The sequence below is a fragment of the Biomphalaria glabrata genome, chromosome 15 (assembly GCF_947242115.1).
Source record: "Biomphalaria glabrata chromosome 15, xgBioGlab47.1, whole genome shotgun sequence".
NCBI classification, from domain to species: Eukaryota; Metazoa; Mollusca; class Gastropoda; family Planorbidae; genus Biomphalaria; species Biomphalaria glabrata.
The window spans coordinates 15,117,217-15,132,292 of NC_074725.1; the positions used below are offsets into that span (position 1 = coordinate 15,117,217).

General features: G+C 36.3%; 1 protein-coding gene across 2 annotated transcripts in view; it reads left to right on the top strand.

Moving 5' to 3' along the window:
* Positions 1-11,409, top strand: part of LOC106061787 (uncharacterized) — a 34,324-nt gene extending 22,915 nt beyond the window's left edge. Inside the window, exons 12-16 of one of the 2 annotated variants that reach the window (XM_013219988.2) lie at positions 256-307; positions 725-1,088; positions 1,510-1,705; positions 2,963-3,114; positions 3,358-11,409. In XM_013219988.2, the coding sequence (XP_013075442.2) occupies positions 256-307; positions 725-1,088; positions 1,510-1,705; positions 2,963-3,114; positions 3,358-8,120 (5,527 nt within the window). In that variant the 3' untranslated portion in view covers positions 8,121-11,409. The remainder of the gene's footprint in view (positions 1-255; positions 308-724; positions 1,089-1,509; positions 1,706-2,962; positions 3,115-3,357) is intronic. The other variant, XM_013219989.2, reaches the window with a different exon arrangement.
* The last annotated feature ends 3,667 nt before the right edge of the window (positions 11,410-15,076 follow it).

Here is a 15,076-nt window from a genome sequence, read left to right on the forward strand (position 1 = left end):
GGGTCTTTGTTTGTTTTAGGGCTACAATACATACAATATGGTCTAAGTTAGTACCCAAGGAACATTCCTGCCAAGTTTTATCAAGATCAAGTGGTTTTGATTTCTATTATTCACATACAAACATACGCCTTACTTTATACTTTATAGTATAGATATTTTAAGAAAATCCTTTAAACATTTTTTTTGGTTTACAAATTTTAAAAGTGAATAAAAATTGAAAAGATTTTGACCTATAACAATTTTTTTTTTTTACAGGCAGGAAAGATTGGCATTTGTTGGTATTAACATAAGCAATATTCTACATGGGGTAAGTATTTGTAATCGTAGTAGACCTTACAATAATGCTAGTTTTTACTAAACTAGGCAAGCACAAAGTTGACTCTGAACAATTATTTTCTTGTATATATAAACATTTGGGTTCTGTAGCATACTTTACAGGCATCATCTAATTTAACAGATTTGCTTTCTATTAGTGAAAAAATCAACAACATAAATCTTTCTTCATGATGTTGACATGAATTAATTCTGTTTATATTATGATCTGCTTTGATATAGAAATGTTTTAGCGTAAGCACAAAGTTACCAATTTAAAGTTTTATTTTAGTAGTTAGTCTCTGTTTACTAATATATATGATTAAATACTATAATTTATATAAATAATAGGATTTCATATATTTATTAAGGCATCAAGTGAAAACAATGCAATTTAAAAACTGAATTTCAGGATCGCAAATCTTATACCCAGGATAAGAAGTTAAAAGAAGATCAACAATGTCAAGAAAATGAAGAAAGTGATACCCAAGAGGATTCTCAAAGCTCATCATCTGAATCTGAGTCACCTAAGAGAACCTTCAGATCCGAGCGACTGGCGCTTAGGCAAGCGCAAAAAAGGTCCAGACATGAGAAACATAAGCAGCGCAGATCCAGGCATCCTCAGAGCCCTGACGGTGAAGTTCTAACCAAACGCACATGTCGGTTGAGAAATGCTGTCAGCTACCAGTTTAAAGAGTTTGATGAGTTGATAAGCAATGCCATTGAAGACGACAAACCCTGCAAACGAGAGAAGCCTCCAGGTCAGTATGTTACATGTATGTTATTTTCTATCCTTGGTTTCTTTTAATGTAATGGTATTTGTTTTTTTTAGACACATGTCTAGCTACAACCTAGTGAATAATCAAAGTCTTTAAAACTCATGTATAGATTGGTAATTAATTATTAGTTTATCAGAAAATCTTTTAAAATTTGATTTAGAAAATGAGAATGTTAGAGTAATTTTGATTTTGGAAATTATTAAAGCTGTATAATGTGAAATACAAATTTATTCTTATTATAAATTAGAGAAATATGTATTTGTAAACCCAAATGATAGTAAAATATTCAACATGTATTGTATTATAATAATATTTATTTTAAAAGCTTCAAACATGGTTCTTGTGTGTTGTCAATGTGTGTTTCAAAATGTCCAACCTAAATGATGTGAATTGCATAGATTTGTTGCTTTGTTCTCAGGTATAAGAAGAGGCAAAGATATGTCCAACATACTTGGTGCCTCTGATGAAGAGGATGAGAAAATTCGCCTACGTGATGGAGATACTGGGCCCCCCCCACCAGTTTTGAAGAAAAGAACCAAACGTAAGCTGACTAAACTGGACAGTGATGAGGAACCTGATGAAGATGATGACAGTGAAGAGTTCAAACTCTCAGAGTAAGTATGTTTAAAAAAACACATTTGTATGACCTTCATGTCATAGAACTGATGAAGTGACCTTATTCTTTGTTATTATGTGTAAAACAGGATACTTTTAATTGGTATCACTTTTATAGCACAGTTTTGTGGATTGCCCTGAAATTCTCAGTCATCTGATTTTTCAGAATAATTTTAAGACCCAGTCTTGTTATAGCAGCTTTTCTCTACTGGGGTCTAGGGGGGTGCCTTGAAATCCTGACAAGGGTCAAAGGTGGTTATTATTGTTTTTTTTTTAATGATAAAAATTCAGTTCTATTGGCATTGTTTTTATAAATAAATACCTATGTTTAAAAAAAAATTAAATTACTAAATGACAATGTCATTTTCTATAGAATTGACTTAAATCATTTTAATATGCCTCTGAGTTTTTCTGATGTGAACATTATCTCATAATAAAGTGATGAATTATGAAGTTCTGTGTCACGGTCAAAATAGTTCACTAAATGTACCTTATTGTACTTGAAAGAATGAATACAGTGCATGAAAATATAGTAAACATGAGTCAGGTATGACCAGAAGTAAGTTTGTTTGAGAGATTGAGAGTTTTGTTTGTTTGTAAAATGTTTTACATGTTTCGGATGTTCCTTCAGAGTTGTAGATAAGTTACTTGCTAGAGTGGGCAGGGTTTGAACCCTGGACCATTGATAGGTCCGGGCGACAGTCCAGCACGCAAACTGCACGACCAGGCATCCATCCGTGTTTTAGTGAGTTGGAAAATTTTAGTCACAAGTATGTGGTCAAGAGAAGTTTGTTAAAGAATTTTAGTTGAACAGTTGACAGTAGTTAGTCAAGGTTGAAATGTTTTAGTCGAAGAAGTAAGTTGAGCCTTAGTTGGAGTTGAAATTATTATTTGAAGTTTGTAAGTTGAAATGATTAGTTTTATATGAACTGAAGTAGTGAACTTAGTGTGATATGAAAGTATTTTCAGTGAAACATTGAAACTTATTATATTCATCAACATCTTCATGAAAAATGGATTTTAATAAACTTCATATTTATTATGTTCTACAAGCTATCTACTTTATTTACATTTTGCAAGTAGTTCCTGTAATTGTCAGTACTGTGATGCTGCTTATGAATGGCAAACCTATGAGAAATAAGCTTATGAGCATCCAGCAAAATTAATGTAATGATTGATATTCACTTATATCATATACATACTGTTAGCATGTTTTTAAGTATTGGAAACATTTATATTTTTAAACATGTTTATAGTGAGGAAGACAGTTCAGAAGCAAGTGATGCTGAGGAAGAAGAGGATGATGCCAGCTCTACCAACTTGGACTCTGGAGATTGGAAACCAAAGAAAACCTGGTACAATAGCAACTCCCCTTCACATAGACCTAAGAGGAAAGCTAAAAGTTTTGGTAAGTGCTGGAAAATGTGTTTCTTTTGTGATGACTACAAAATGACTCCAGTACTTTACATTAAATGTTATTTTTACATGAAGGGTTTAAATTTTAATACCTTATGTTAATCATTTATAATGCATGCCTCTTAATTTTTTATGGTCTCTTAAAGAGCACTTAATTTTGATAGTAAACTTATGGTTTAGTCTTCTGTAGAAGGAAAAAAAAAAGATGTTAATAGATATTTTGATTATATTTCAGTGGTGGATGATGATGATTATGAGAGTGATGAACGCTGCAACAAAAGACGGTCTACTAGGAACTCTAATCGAGGTCGCGTTCATTACAATGTCTGGGACTCTGAGGATGAGGAAACAGAAATAGAGCAGAGCACCTCAGATTTTTGTTCTGATGACTCTGACTCATTCAGTGGCAAGAAAAAGAAACAGAAAGCCAAATCTGCAACTGCGAAAAAGAAAGGAAAAGTCAAAGAAGAGGAAGGAAGTGATTCACAGTCAGATAGTTCAATAGCTCGAAGAAGAAAACTCCTCAGAAAGCTGGTGAAGAAAAGAAGGAAAGATACCAGTGAGAGCCCTGACTCTGAAATTGAATCCCAAAAGAAAAATGAAAAAAGCTCAAAGAAAAAAACAAAAAAATCCAGTTCTGAAGACACTGATTATAGTGCCACAGAAGATTCAGATTCAGGGGAGTCCCCTAAATTTAAAAAGAAAAATGTTTTGAGATCTTCAGATGAAGATACCGACAAAACTGTTGACGAGGATGCTGAAAAGTCTTTTCCTCTTAAAGAGGAACAAAAACCTGTTGAGGCTGAGCTGGAAACTGTACCAGTTAAGAAGAAACCGTCTCTTGAGGTTCCTATAACTGAAGCACTTACAATAGAAGTTCCCACCAAAGAAGCCCCTGCTGAAGAAACTCTCAAAAAAGAAGAAATCCAACCAAAGCCTGAAGTTGTGCCAAAAAGTAAGCCTAGAATTGGTCCAAAGTCTAAGATGAGACAAATGAAGGGGAAGAAGAGAAACGAGCAGCAAGAGCCAGGGAATGCTCCTGTTGCATCAGAGGATAATGTGCCTGACAAAGTTAGAAAAGTGAGCGATGAGGAGGCCGAGCGCACAGAAGAGATGAAATTCGCAAAGGCCAGCACAGTAAAAAAGCCTCCTGCTCGCCGTCAAAGAGGCAAAAGTAAAGAATGCTTATCTGAGCCTGGGCAACTAGAAATTAAACCACAAGCTCTTGTTGATAAAAATTCTGACAACTTACTGGTGGAGCCAGAACGACAAGTCACCAAGAAAAAGAAGGTTCCCAACTTTTTAGATGTTCCTTCAGGAGGAGAGGACAGTGATGACCAAAAATCAAATAAATCCCAGAAATTGTCTTCTGATAGTACAGAAAAGGATACCTCGAAAGTTGACTTGGCTAATGTCAGCACGGTTCCCCAGGCCCCTGTTGAATTACATTCTAATTATGGTGGCTACCCTTATCCAGGTCAGACAAGTCACCCACACCCCATGCAGTTTGCACCCAATCCTGCTCATTATCACCCATCACACTCTCCAGAAGATATGTCTTCATTCTCACACGAGCATCCACCACCTCATTCTGGACAACCACACTCTTCACACCAGAGGCCGATGATAGGACCCTCCCGACAGCCTCCTCCTCGCTTTGATCACCCCCACTTCCCCCCTTCCCATGTTAGCATGAATCCCATGCATCAGATTGGGTCCCCCATGAGACATCCTATGTATCCTCCTGGTGCTAACACTAACCCTGCTTATCACTTCCAGCCTGGAATGAACCAAGGATATCCAACTCAGGAGCCTGGTGAGGTTATCAGTCAAGCACACAAGCCAATGGCTCACTCTAATTACTCTCAACATAAACCACCTCCTCCTCCAGGAGTTATGGCCCACTCATCCATGCAACAGAATGCTAGCTTCCACATGCAACAGCCAAATGATATACCTACTGGTTACATGCAAAATTATAGTTCAAATAGAATGCCACTCCCCAAAGAAACTGCATCTCAAGGTAGGCGTGAAATGGTGCCAGGGAATGCAAGAGAGATGGGCCCTGGAAATATCAGGGAGATGGGCCCAGGAAAAGTAAGAGAAATGGCTCCTGCACCCAGAGAAACTGGATCAGGAAATGCAAGAGATATGGGCCCTGGAAATATCAGGGAGATGGGTCCAGGAAAAGTAAGAGAAATGGCACCTGGTCATAGAGAAATTGGACCAGGAAATGCAAGAGATATGGGCCATGGAAATATCAGGGAGATGGGCCCAGGAAATGTAAGAGAAATGGCACCTGGTCATAGAGAAATTGGACCAGGAAATGCAAGAGATATGGGCCATGGAAATATCAGGGAGATGGGCCCAGGAAATGTAAGAGAAATGGTTCCTGGACATAGAGACATTGGACCAGGAAATGAAAGAGTCATTGGCCCTGGAAGTGCTAGACCTGAAAGAGAAATAGGCCCAAGTGGTGCTAGAGATATTCATTCTGGTTCTCTTAGAGATCTGGGCCCTGGAGAATCCAGAGACATGGGCCCAAGTGGTCCTAGGGATATTGTTCCTAGTAGTGCCAGAGACATGGCTCATGGGGGTCATAGAGAGATGGGTCCTGGTGGACTCAGGGAGATGAGCCAAGGAGGTCCAAGGGAGATGAGCCAAGGTGGTCCAAGAGAGATGGGTCAAGGAGGTCCAAGGGAGATGGGCCCTGGCAGTTTAAGAGAGATGGGACATCCATATTATGGTATACAAACACCTTATCACAGCATGCATCAGCATTATCCAGGTCACTACCAAGGTGGAATATCAGGTCACCAAATGTCTTCACCACTAAATAGCATGGGTCAGATGACCAAAAATCTTGGCCATGAACATAGTATGCCTCAATCTTTTTCACATATGCCCAGTACAGATGGAAGCAGAGAACAACATTCTACTATGGTTTCTCCTCACAAAGTAGAAACAGAACAAAAGCAGCGATACACTCCAGAAAAATCAGAAATGAATAATGTTAAAAAAAATGAAGGGAAAGAAGGGAAGCGTTCCAAAGCTCAAAACAAATCCAAACCTAGAATGAAAGTCACTAGCCCTCCGATGGGTGCTACGGAACCAACTGCAGCTGTTACCAAATCATCTAAGTCTGGCATGGGAGATCAAGAGGGAGTCACAGATGAAAAAGATGTACATAGATCAGTCCCTATGGGTGATGCAAATCTCAGTGTACAGCCAGGTGTAGCAGGGTATAAATCACTGGAACAGGCTTATGGTGGCCCAGGGCATATGCCACCATATCCAATTCCTTACACTGCACACAGCCAGCCTCACTCTTTATCGATGGCCCATCCACCCAAGCATGCCTCTTTCATGCCACCAAGCGCTCATATGCCTCCAAACCATGCTCCAACATCAGGTTCATCACCTTTTAAACCTGAAATGGGACAGGTCAGTGCTGACATCAAGCCCAACATTGTTGACAACAAAGGTGAAATTTCAAAACAGACATTATCCCCAACTGATCAAAAGCCAAATGTGACCTATACCACCAACCCACCACAAAACCAAGTTAAAGGTCCCACTGAGCCTACCTCGAATCAGGTCAACCCAGCAACCATGCCATATCCACAGAGATATGCCGGGCCACCAAATGTTCAGGGCCCCAACCAAATCCCAGCTCATGGGCATTATCATTATCCTGGGCCCTATTATCAATCATATGGTCATCCACCAGGTCAGGCTATGCACCCCCCAAACACCTGGCCTCAGAATATGCCGCCATATGGACCTAGGATGGGATCACCAAATGCCTATCCCTATAGTGTACATTCAGAGGCCATGAATCAAGGCTATAATATCATGACAAAAAATGCCCCACCTAGTACCAAAGAGACAACTGCCTCTAACCCAAATACCACTAAAATGAACCCAGAAGCAATGAATGCACAGTTTTCCAAATCACTTAGGCAGTCTAATTCTGGAAATGAAACAGACCACTCTACTACAGAAAAAATGGATAGTCAGAACCCTCAGAATGCAAACAAATCAAGTGAAACCAAACCACCTGTTGAGGGTGAGCTAGCCAAAGATCCACCAAAAGATCCACAGCATCAAGTACCACACACAGCAGCTCAGCTACCTCATAGGCCAGTGCCATCTCATTCTAGCTCATCTTCCAAGAGCTCAGATGTTTTATCCTCAAGTCAAGCGGAATCCCTTTCCACCTCTGCACCATCTGGTCCAAAACAGCTTCATCATTTAACAACGGCAGTTAGCACTGCTGCCATGAACAGCTGGGCCGAATCCATGCATTATCAACAACAACATGGTGTGAGCTCCTGGCCAGGGATGAATGACCCTAACCAGATTAGAATGATGCAGTCTTATGCAGCTTCAGGCATGATGGGTGGCCCTCACTATCCTCCTAAATTTCATCAGCAGCATGTTCATGGTAATGTTCATCCAGATCAAAAAATGGGCCACTCTGATGGGAGGCTGATGGGTCCTAATGATGGTAGACCTATTGGCCCTACTGAGAGCAGGCCTATGGGCCCTGGTCCTTATTTGTCCCAAGGTTATCAAGGATTTGAAGGTGGCTACCCGCCTTCCAATTCATTATCTCAGTCTCAAGGTCAAGACTATTCTCGGTCTTCTCAAAGGCCTGATTTGAATAGTAAGCAAACTTTGAAACCACAAGAAGATTCCCTCAATCTCAGCCTTGACCAAAGCCAGTCAGGAGATGATCTTGCAGCTGAATCAAATGCCGCATCAAAACCTAAACGTGCTAAAACACAGAAAAAGTCTGCTAAGGATGGCAGTGGTTCCGGAAGGGTTAGATCTGCTAAAGGGCGTGGAAGAGGCAGGGGGGGATTTATGATTGACAATCTCCTGCAGGCTCGTGGCATTGAAGGGGAAGAGGAAGGTGAGGACAGCGGGGAGATGAAAGACATTGTTAGCTATGTGACCACCGATGAATATTTTAAGCAACAGACAAGTTCTTAGTTCAGTTTTTGGATGCTTAGAAGAAAATGTGTCTAACCAGTTTTATCACTGGTCCTTGTGTTTAAGGATTTGCTATTCTACTGAATTTGTGTCCATATACCATTGTGTACATAATTTTTGTCACAGAAACATATACATTTATATTATTACATAATAGAAAAAATGTTTATTTTTACTGTTTCTGCTCATGAGTAAATTTGAAGTATTATTAATGTTACCTGAACATTGATATCCCTGTCTTCTTATTCTAGTATATATATATATATATATATATATATCCATAAGTTTTCTGTGTAACAAGGCTAGTTTAGTTTGCTACCCTTGACTCAATTTAAAGTTTTGAGACTCAAATGGGAGCATTTTAGTCTAATTGTAGCACAATGAATCCATGTATTATAGTTTTACTCAACAAAGTTGATGGTTGTTTATGTGTGTGTATTGATTAATAACACTAGAACAGAGAATAATGTCTACAATGATTTATACTTTAATGTCAAATTTTTTGCTAGTCATAATTTGTCATTTTGCATATTTGTAAAATGTCAGTAACCATAAGTTTGCATTTTTAGTGTTGATTTGTGTGTAGAAGTTGCTTGTAGAAGTTCAAAACTTGACTTTGAATAAATCAGTCGTACTTAAACAGGGATGTAGTGTTTTTTTTTAATAGCATTAAATAAAGTAAAAATAAATACTCTTGTCAGTTTAAAATTATTTTTGTTTTCACTTTGAAATATTCTACTTCTATAGAAAATGAAATTGAATGTATACTGAACAAAATGTTATATACTGTATTTATTATTGCCAAAGTAATTTTTTTTTTGGTAATATACTTTGGGAAAATGTTATTTACCAAAGTGACTGGTTAAGAACTGTAATTACTGAGGCCTTTTTAAAATAAAGGTTAAGGATGGGTGTAGTACATGACTAGGCAGACCCACATCTAATGCTGACAAAACTGTTGTCCACCGGGGGTCTGCTTAAATTCTCTTTTTGACATCTACACTTGCCATCGGTCAACCTTGTTGTATCTCTGTGTTGATCTGAATAGACCAACCTTTTGTGGACTCCTGAGTGTAGTTATGGCCATGGTGATTGTTTTGTTTTTTTTAACTCTTCTGGAAGCCAATGGGGTAGTTTACCAAGTCACCATTATAAAATTATATTGTCTGGTGAAATTGTTTTTGAACTAATTTTATGTTACAAAAGCATTTTCTATCTGTATTTAAATGCTGGTCTGTGTGCTGGGTGACAGGAATAATTTGGAAAAACATTGAATTGATAATTTTATTGTTAATAAATATTTGAATCATATTGTTTTAAAAGCAGATGAGTTTTTACTAAATATGTGTGCCCTCTATCTGTAAATAGATTTTATAATAATATTTTGTGTTTGTTTTTTGGAAACTCTTCTACAATGTAATTATTATTATTTTCTGCTAGATGAGATCCTATTGGTCTGAAATAAAGTACAAATTTATTTGTTGTATTTAAATTCCTTTCCCCTCTTCTTTATAAATAACTTTCTGTTGAAATGGATTTAGGCAGGACCTATCTTTAAGTTATCTTGCTTAGTGCTAGATGCACAGTTGAACTTTGTCAAGCTACTCTACCTGAATAGCCTGTTATTTTCATGATTTTCTAGAATCCAGACTGATAGCTATCTATGATTAATAAAATATGTTATCAAACATCAGGTATTACAAACAAATTAGATGATCTAGTGAAATTGGATACAATTAAGTTTGATAGTAGATGTCATTTTAAGATTTAAAAAAAAATCTTGAAGAACTAATTAGATGAACGAAAAACAACTTGATGTTGTAATTTTCCTTTGTACCTGTATACAGTATTTGTCTTACTTGTGTCTCACTGTAACTTGATTATGACAAAATAACTTGCTTATTAAATGAATTATTTGATTGGGACATTAAATAGTAATCAACTTTTTGATTTTGGAAAGCATCATTACTTTGGACCTCCATTGTTGAGAAATCATTTCAAGTGATTGAACAAATACTTACATAGATTAATTGACCTAAGTTTATCAGTTTAGGCACACACACAAAAATATTAGGTTTATACAATAATTACACATAGAATACAAAAATATCCAATTATTCTACTTCAGTGGTATATTTCAGAATTAATGCCCATTTCTCAAAAATATTTGATCAAATATATATGGATAAATAGATTTTTTTCTCTCACCTTTCTGAAATATATTACTGTACCAAAATATTTATCTTAAAAAAAATTGTATATTGCAAAGAGTAAATGAACTCTTAAACTCTATTTTATTGATTGAATAATTTACAATTTGGAAAGAGGTTGGCCAAAATGATACATTGAATGCTGAGATGATGTGAACAAAAATCCTCCTTAAAGCTGTGAAGATGTATTCCATTCAACCAGAATTGAATCTATCTGAGAGCATACCCCATTGATAACCAATAAAGTTGTTTTTTTTTTATTAAATATTAAATTATGTATAGAAATGTGGACTGTGAGTAGGGAATGGTTTCAGATCTTTATATTTGAATTTATTCCTTTGGTTTCAATTTATGTTTGGTTGTGCTCGCCCAGTCCATTCTTTTTCTACATTAAGTTTGTACATATTGTACATAGAACAGTTGGTCATTACTCTGATAATTACAAAAAGCTATTGTTTTTTTTTTTTTTTGAAGTATTGACTCATAATTTGAAGTTGTGCAAATTTATCATTTTAATTTATCTCATTTCTACGTCCATACAAAATGTAAATAATGACATTTTAGTAAATTTGATTTGTATCTCAATGTCCTAGTTTAAAGAGTTATGTTTATCTCACATTTGGATGTTTTGGGGGTTTGCAAAGATTAGATTATAAAAAGAAAGTATATATTTTTATTTTAATACATGTACATAACTTGATGTTTTATTATTTTTTGTTTATATACTGTAAATGTAATGAGGATTGCACATCAATCTTTATGATTTGACATGTTCTTGCAAGAACATTTTATTTAAAAAAATAAGAAACCTAAAAAACAAACTTAGTGGTCCAATGTATTACTCTCCTGCTAAGAATCACACAAAAAGAAACCCCCTTATGTGGGTTAATTTTTGTATAGACACATTAATAAGAGCCTCTGATCCAATGTACAGTTTTATTTTGCCCTCTTCAATGTTGTCATTAAAATGCTTTTTAGAAACTTATTTCTAAAAGAAAACCAAACTTTGTAAATAAAATGGATAACTTAGATACTTGCTGTTGTTGTCTTGTATATCCAAATAAAATACAGTCCTTCAATCTACAAGAGTTGATAGTCTCATGTCTTAGGTAGAAGTAATAATGAACGTAGCATATATTTATGTTAGAGAGCTGGAAGACTAAGCTTTGAGGTTGAACAATTTGAGGTATTTATTGTGACTGAAGGGCATTGGATTATCTACACAATGCTCATATTACCACAGAAATCCACTTATTTTAAAAGAGTTTCAAAGAAAGATCTTAACTTATCAAGTGTTTGTTTTAATATAAAGTTCTCATTCACTGTTCAAAAACATATACACAAACCCATATGCTAAAACATACGGGTATTTCAAAAACAGCTATATATATATATATATAAGGGGAAAAAATACTAATTGGCCACACAGTGAAAACCCTGGTTTGATCATTTGAAAATATATATAATTATCTCAGAAATGTTATTAGACTTATTTTTTTTTTACAATACCTAGACTCTTTATCTATTCAAGTCAAAACTTCATAGAGGGTGGTTGGGCAGAAACTGAACTCTGATTTCAAAAACGGATTTAATGATTTTTTCTAGAAATGTAACAGTGAATACTAGCTTGTTGGCCAGTGGCGTAGCATCCATGGCGCGAAGGGGTTCAATGAACCCGGGCCCACGACCATTTAGGTGAAACTACCATGGGCTAGGGCCCTTCTATGCAACATAAGCTCTAGCTTAGGGCTTCCAAGAAGTATTTAGTAGTTACATACAATATCTGGACTAATATGGGGCCCCATATCTCAAAAGACTCTAAGGCATTTTCAAATCTAAATACGACACAGCATGACGCATGGGGGTTTCTTATCGCCTTGTCCATTGACTAATGACCAATTGTGGCCTACCCTACAATGCAATTTTGTAAAAAAGTTGGCTAAAAATTAAAAACTTTCCTTAAAATATTGAACGTCATATCAAACTTTATATTAACTTGTGTTTCAGCTAGAGTCAGTGTAAGGAACTGCTTCCATCAGGTTGATTGTAATTTGGTGACGGCGGGTTGGTGGTGACGTTTGGGTCCCAAACTCTCATTCTTTCTTATGTTTTCCCTCTAGGTTTATATTAAACGTTGATAGTATGACCTTTTTTGTTTTCTGCTTTATTTTAAAGTATGGATTTTTTTTCTCTATTACCATAAATCTAGTTTTAGACTTAAAATAGGTATTAAACAAGAAAAAGAAACATCCTATTCTGTTTGTTGCTTATAGAAACATTAAAGATGTTGACTTTTAACTACTTATCGTGACTGTATTGGGGAGGAGGTTTATAAAAAAAAAAATATTCTAAGATATAGTGACAATTACATTTATCGTGAAATAGTGTCTTTCACTTGAATGGCTGCTTGTCGTCTGGTAGGCCTATGTGCTATAGGCCTAGACTGTCATTCGGATGGTCTCGGGTTTATACCCTGACACAGCATCAATGTTGTTTGTTTTCCAACCGAATCGTCAAAAAAAAAAAAAGATAGGCCTACTAATGACTTCACTTCATCAACAAGCCTGCCTAACAAAATGACAACACGACTGAGAACGGTAAATGATGTAAACAAGGAGCACATTGAAGAAGTTGACAGTTACTGACTGAAAGTAATTCATCGCATAGTGAATGTTAGTTTTAACTGAAGCATGCAACAACCTTTCATTTAGTGGAGTATCGTTTAGGTGAAATAAGTAACAACGACAATGTCTTAGAAGAAGGCCTACATACATTCTTAAGAAAAAAATATATAAGCTTCGTCCCACAGATTCAAAACGAGATATTTATACCTCTTGGGCTATGCAATTTAGCAAAACACCTAGAGGAGATCCAATCTGTGGAATTTTTCTCTATCATGGTTGACAGCAGACAAAGAAAATTAAATTTTATTAACCTAGCATTATTTTCTGACATTGTTTTGTGAACTTCGAGGACGAACTACCCAAAGAAATAGCAACCAGAGAGTCAATTGTATGTTTTTATATTTGCGAGAACCAGAAGTCTGCAAGACTGACTGAACAAATGCTCTAAGTAATAAAATCGCACAAATTTTCATACGATACCAAGGTAATGATGTTTTTTTTCAATATGAGCGAACAGTACAATAGCCTCAGTGGCGTAGCTAGGGATTTTGGGGCCCGGAAGGCTTGACCTCTTTAGGGGCCCTTGTATTTTATCTTATCTTATATAATACAGACGTTACTTCAAAAAAGAAGATGATTACGTCCTTCGCGTCATGCATTTAGTCATGCGTATTAACCAATGACTTAAATTCTGCCAAGTCACTGGTTTTCCTGGCTAGCTCAGGCAACCCATTCCATGCTCTAATAGCACTAGGGAAGAAGGAGCATTTGTACAAATTTGTCCTAGCATATGGAATGAGGAACGTGCCTTTGCTTTATCTTTGTGTCTGAGTATTTTATTATTATATTTTGACATGCAACATCCTGACATTAGATAAAGGCATTTGATATTTAATGTAAAACAATTTTCGGAAACTCATTTGGGAGACCCCTCAATAGGGGGTCCGGGGGGATTTTCAAATTTGGACCCCCTTCCCCCACCCTAGCTACGCCACTGAATAGCCTCCATGTATTGTTTCAACAAAAGCAGCCACTTGCGCAGTATGTTCACTTTGCCAAACAATACTTAAACATAGGGCTGTGTTTAAGAACTTGCATTGGGATATCTTTTAGTAAATGTACTGATACATACAAACTACTGGATTTCTTTGTCACACAAAATATGTCATACGGGGGGGGGGGGGGGGCATCAACATATTCTTCAACCTAGGCCCACTAGTACCTTGCTACGCCACTGTTGTTGGTCACATGGGGAAAACTCTAGTTTGGCCATTATAATTTTTCAAAGCAATGCCCCTGGCCTAATGGGAAGCATCGTTTGTACAAGGAGATGATGGTGTCAAAAACACCGGATATCTGGTTTGAGCTCAATTTTGTTTTTAAATTAATTTGTTAAAATTATTTATTTTAATTTACAAAATGGAGGTATTTGTCTTTTTAAAAATTGTATTTAAAAATGTTGTTCTTGTTTCAACACAGCTTAAGGAATTACAGCACGTGACTCCAGCATGTGACTCAAGTGTTACTTTGTATTCAGTAAAAAAAAAAAGTTGAATAAATACTTAGATGTAGGCCCTACATGAACATTTTGCGCAGGAAAGTTTCAAACCCCATTCGCTAGCTAAATCATGAACTGGACTGTTAATAGAAGAACCTGATTGTGCAAAGCTCACTGGAAAGACTTCATGCAACTATGCAGCATTACAAGAATTAGGCTTGTCTTCGAGTCCTGAGATTAATGAGGAATGCAGTATTTCCTGTGGATACGTAGCCCCAGCTGTGACCTACATATTTTACCACATCCAGCCCAGGCATACCCATTGTCGGGAAGCATTACAAGAAATGAGATATTATAGATCATCATCAGTTTCATAAAGATCAAAGTTATTTTTTTATAAATAAATAAATTATTTTTTTTAAGTTACTTGTTACTATTTAATTATTGTGTTCTTGGTTTTATGCACACAAAAATGAAAAGGAATGGATGGTTTAAATGTTGTTCCTTGCATTACTTACAAGCACATTAAAAAAATTACAGCCAACCCTAACCCAAAACCTGTTCTGTGTAACCCTTTCACCATTTTCATTCAACAAAGCTGTTTCAATTTGTTTAGAGAAGTAA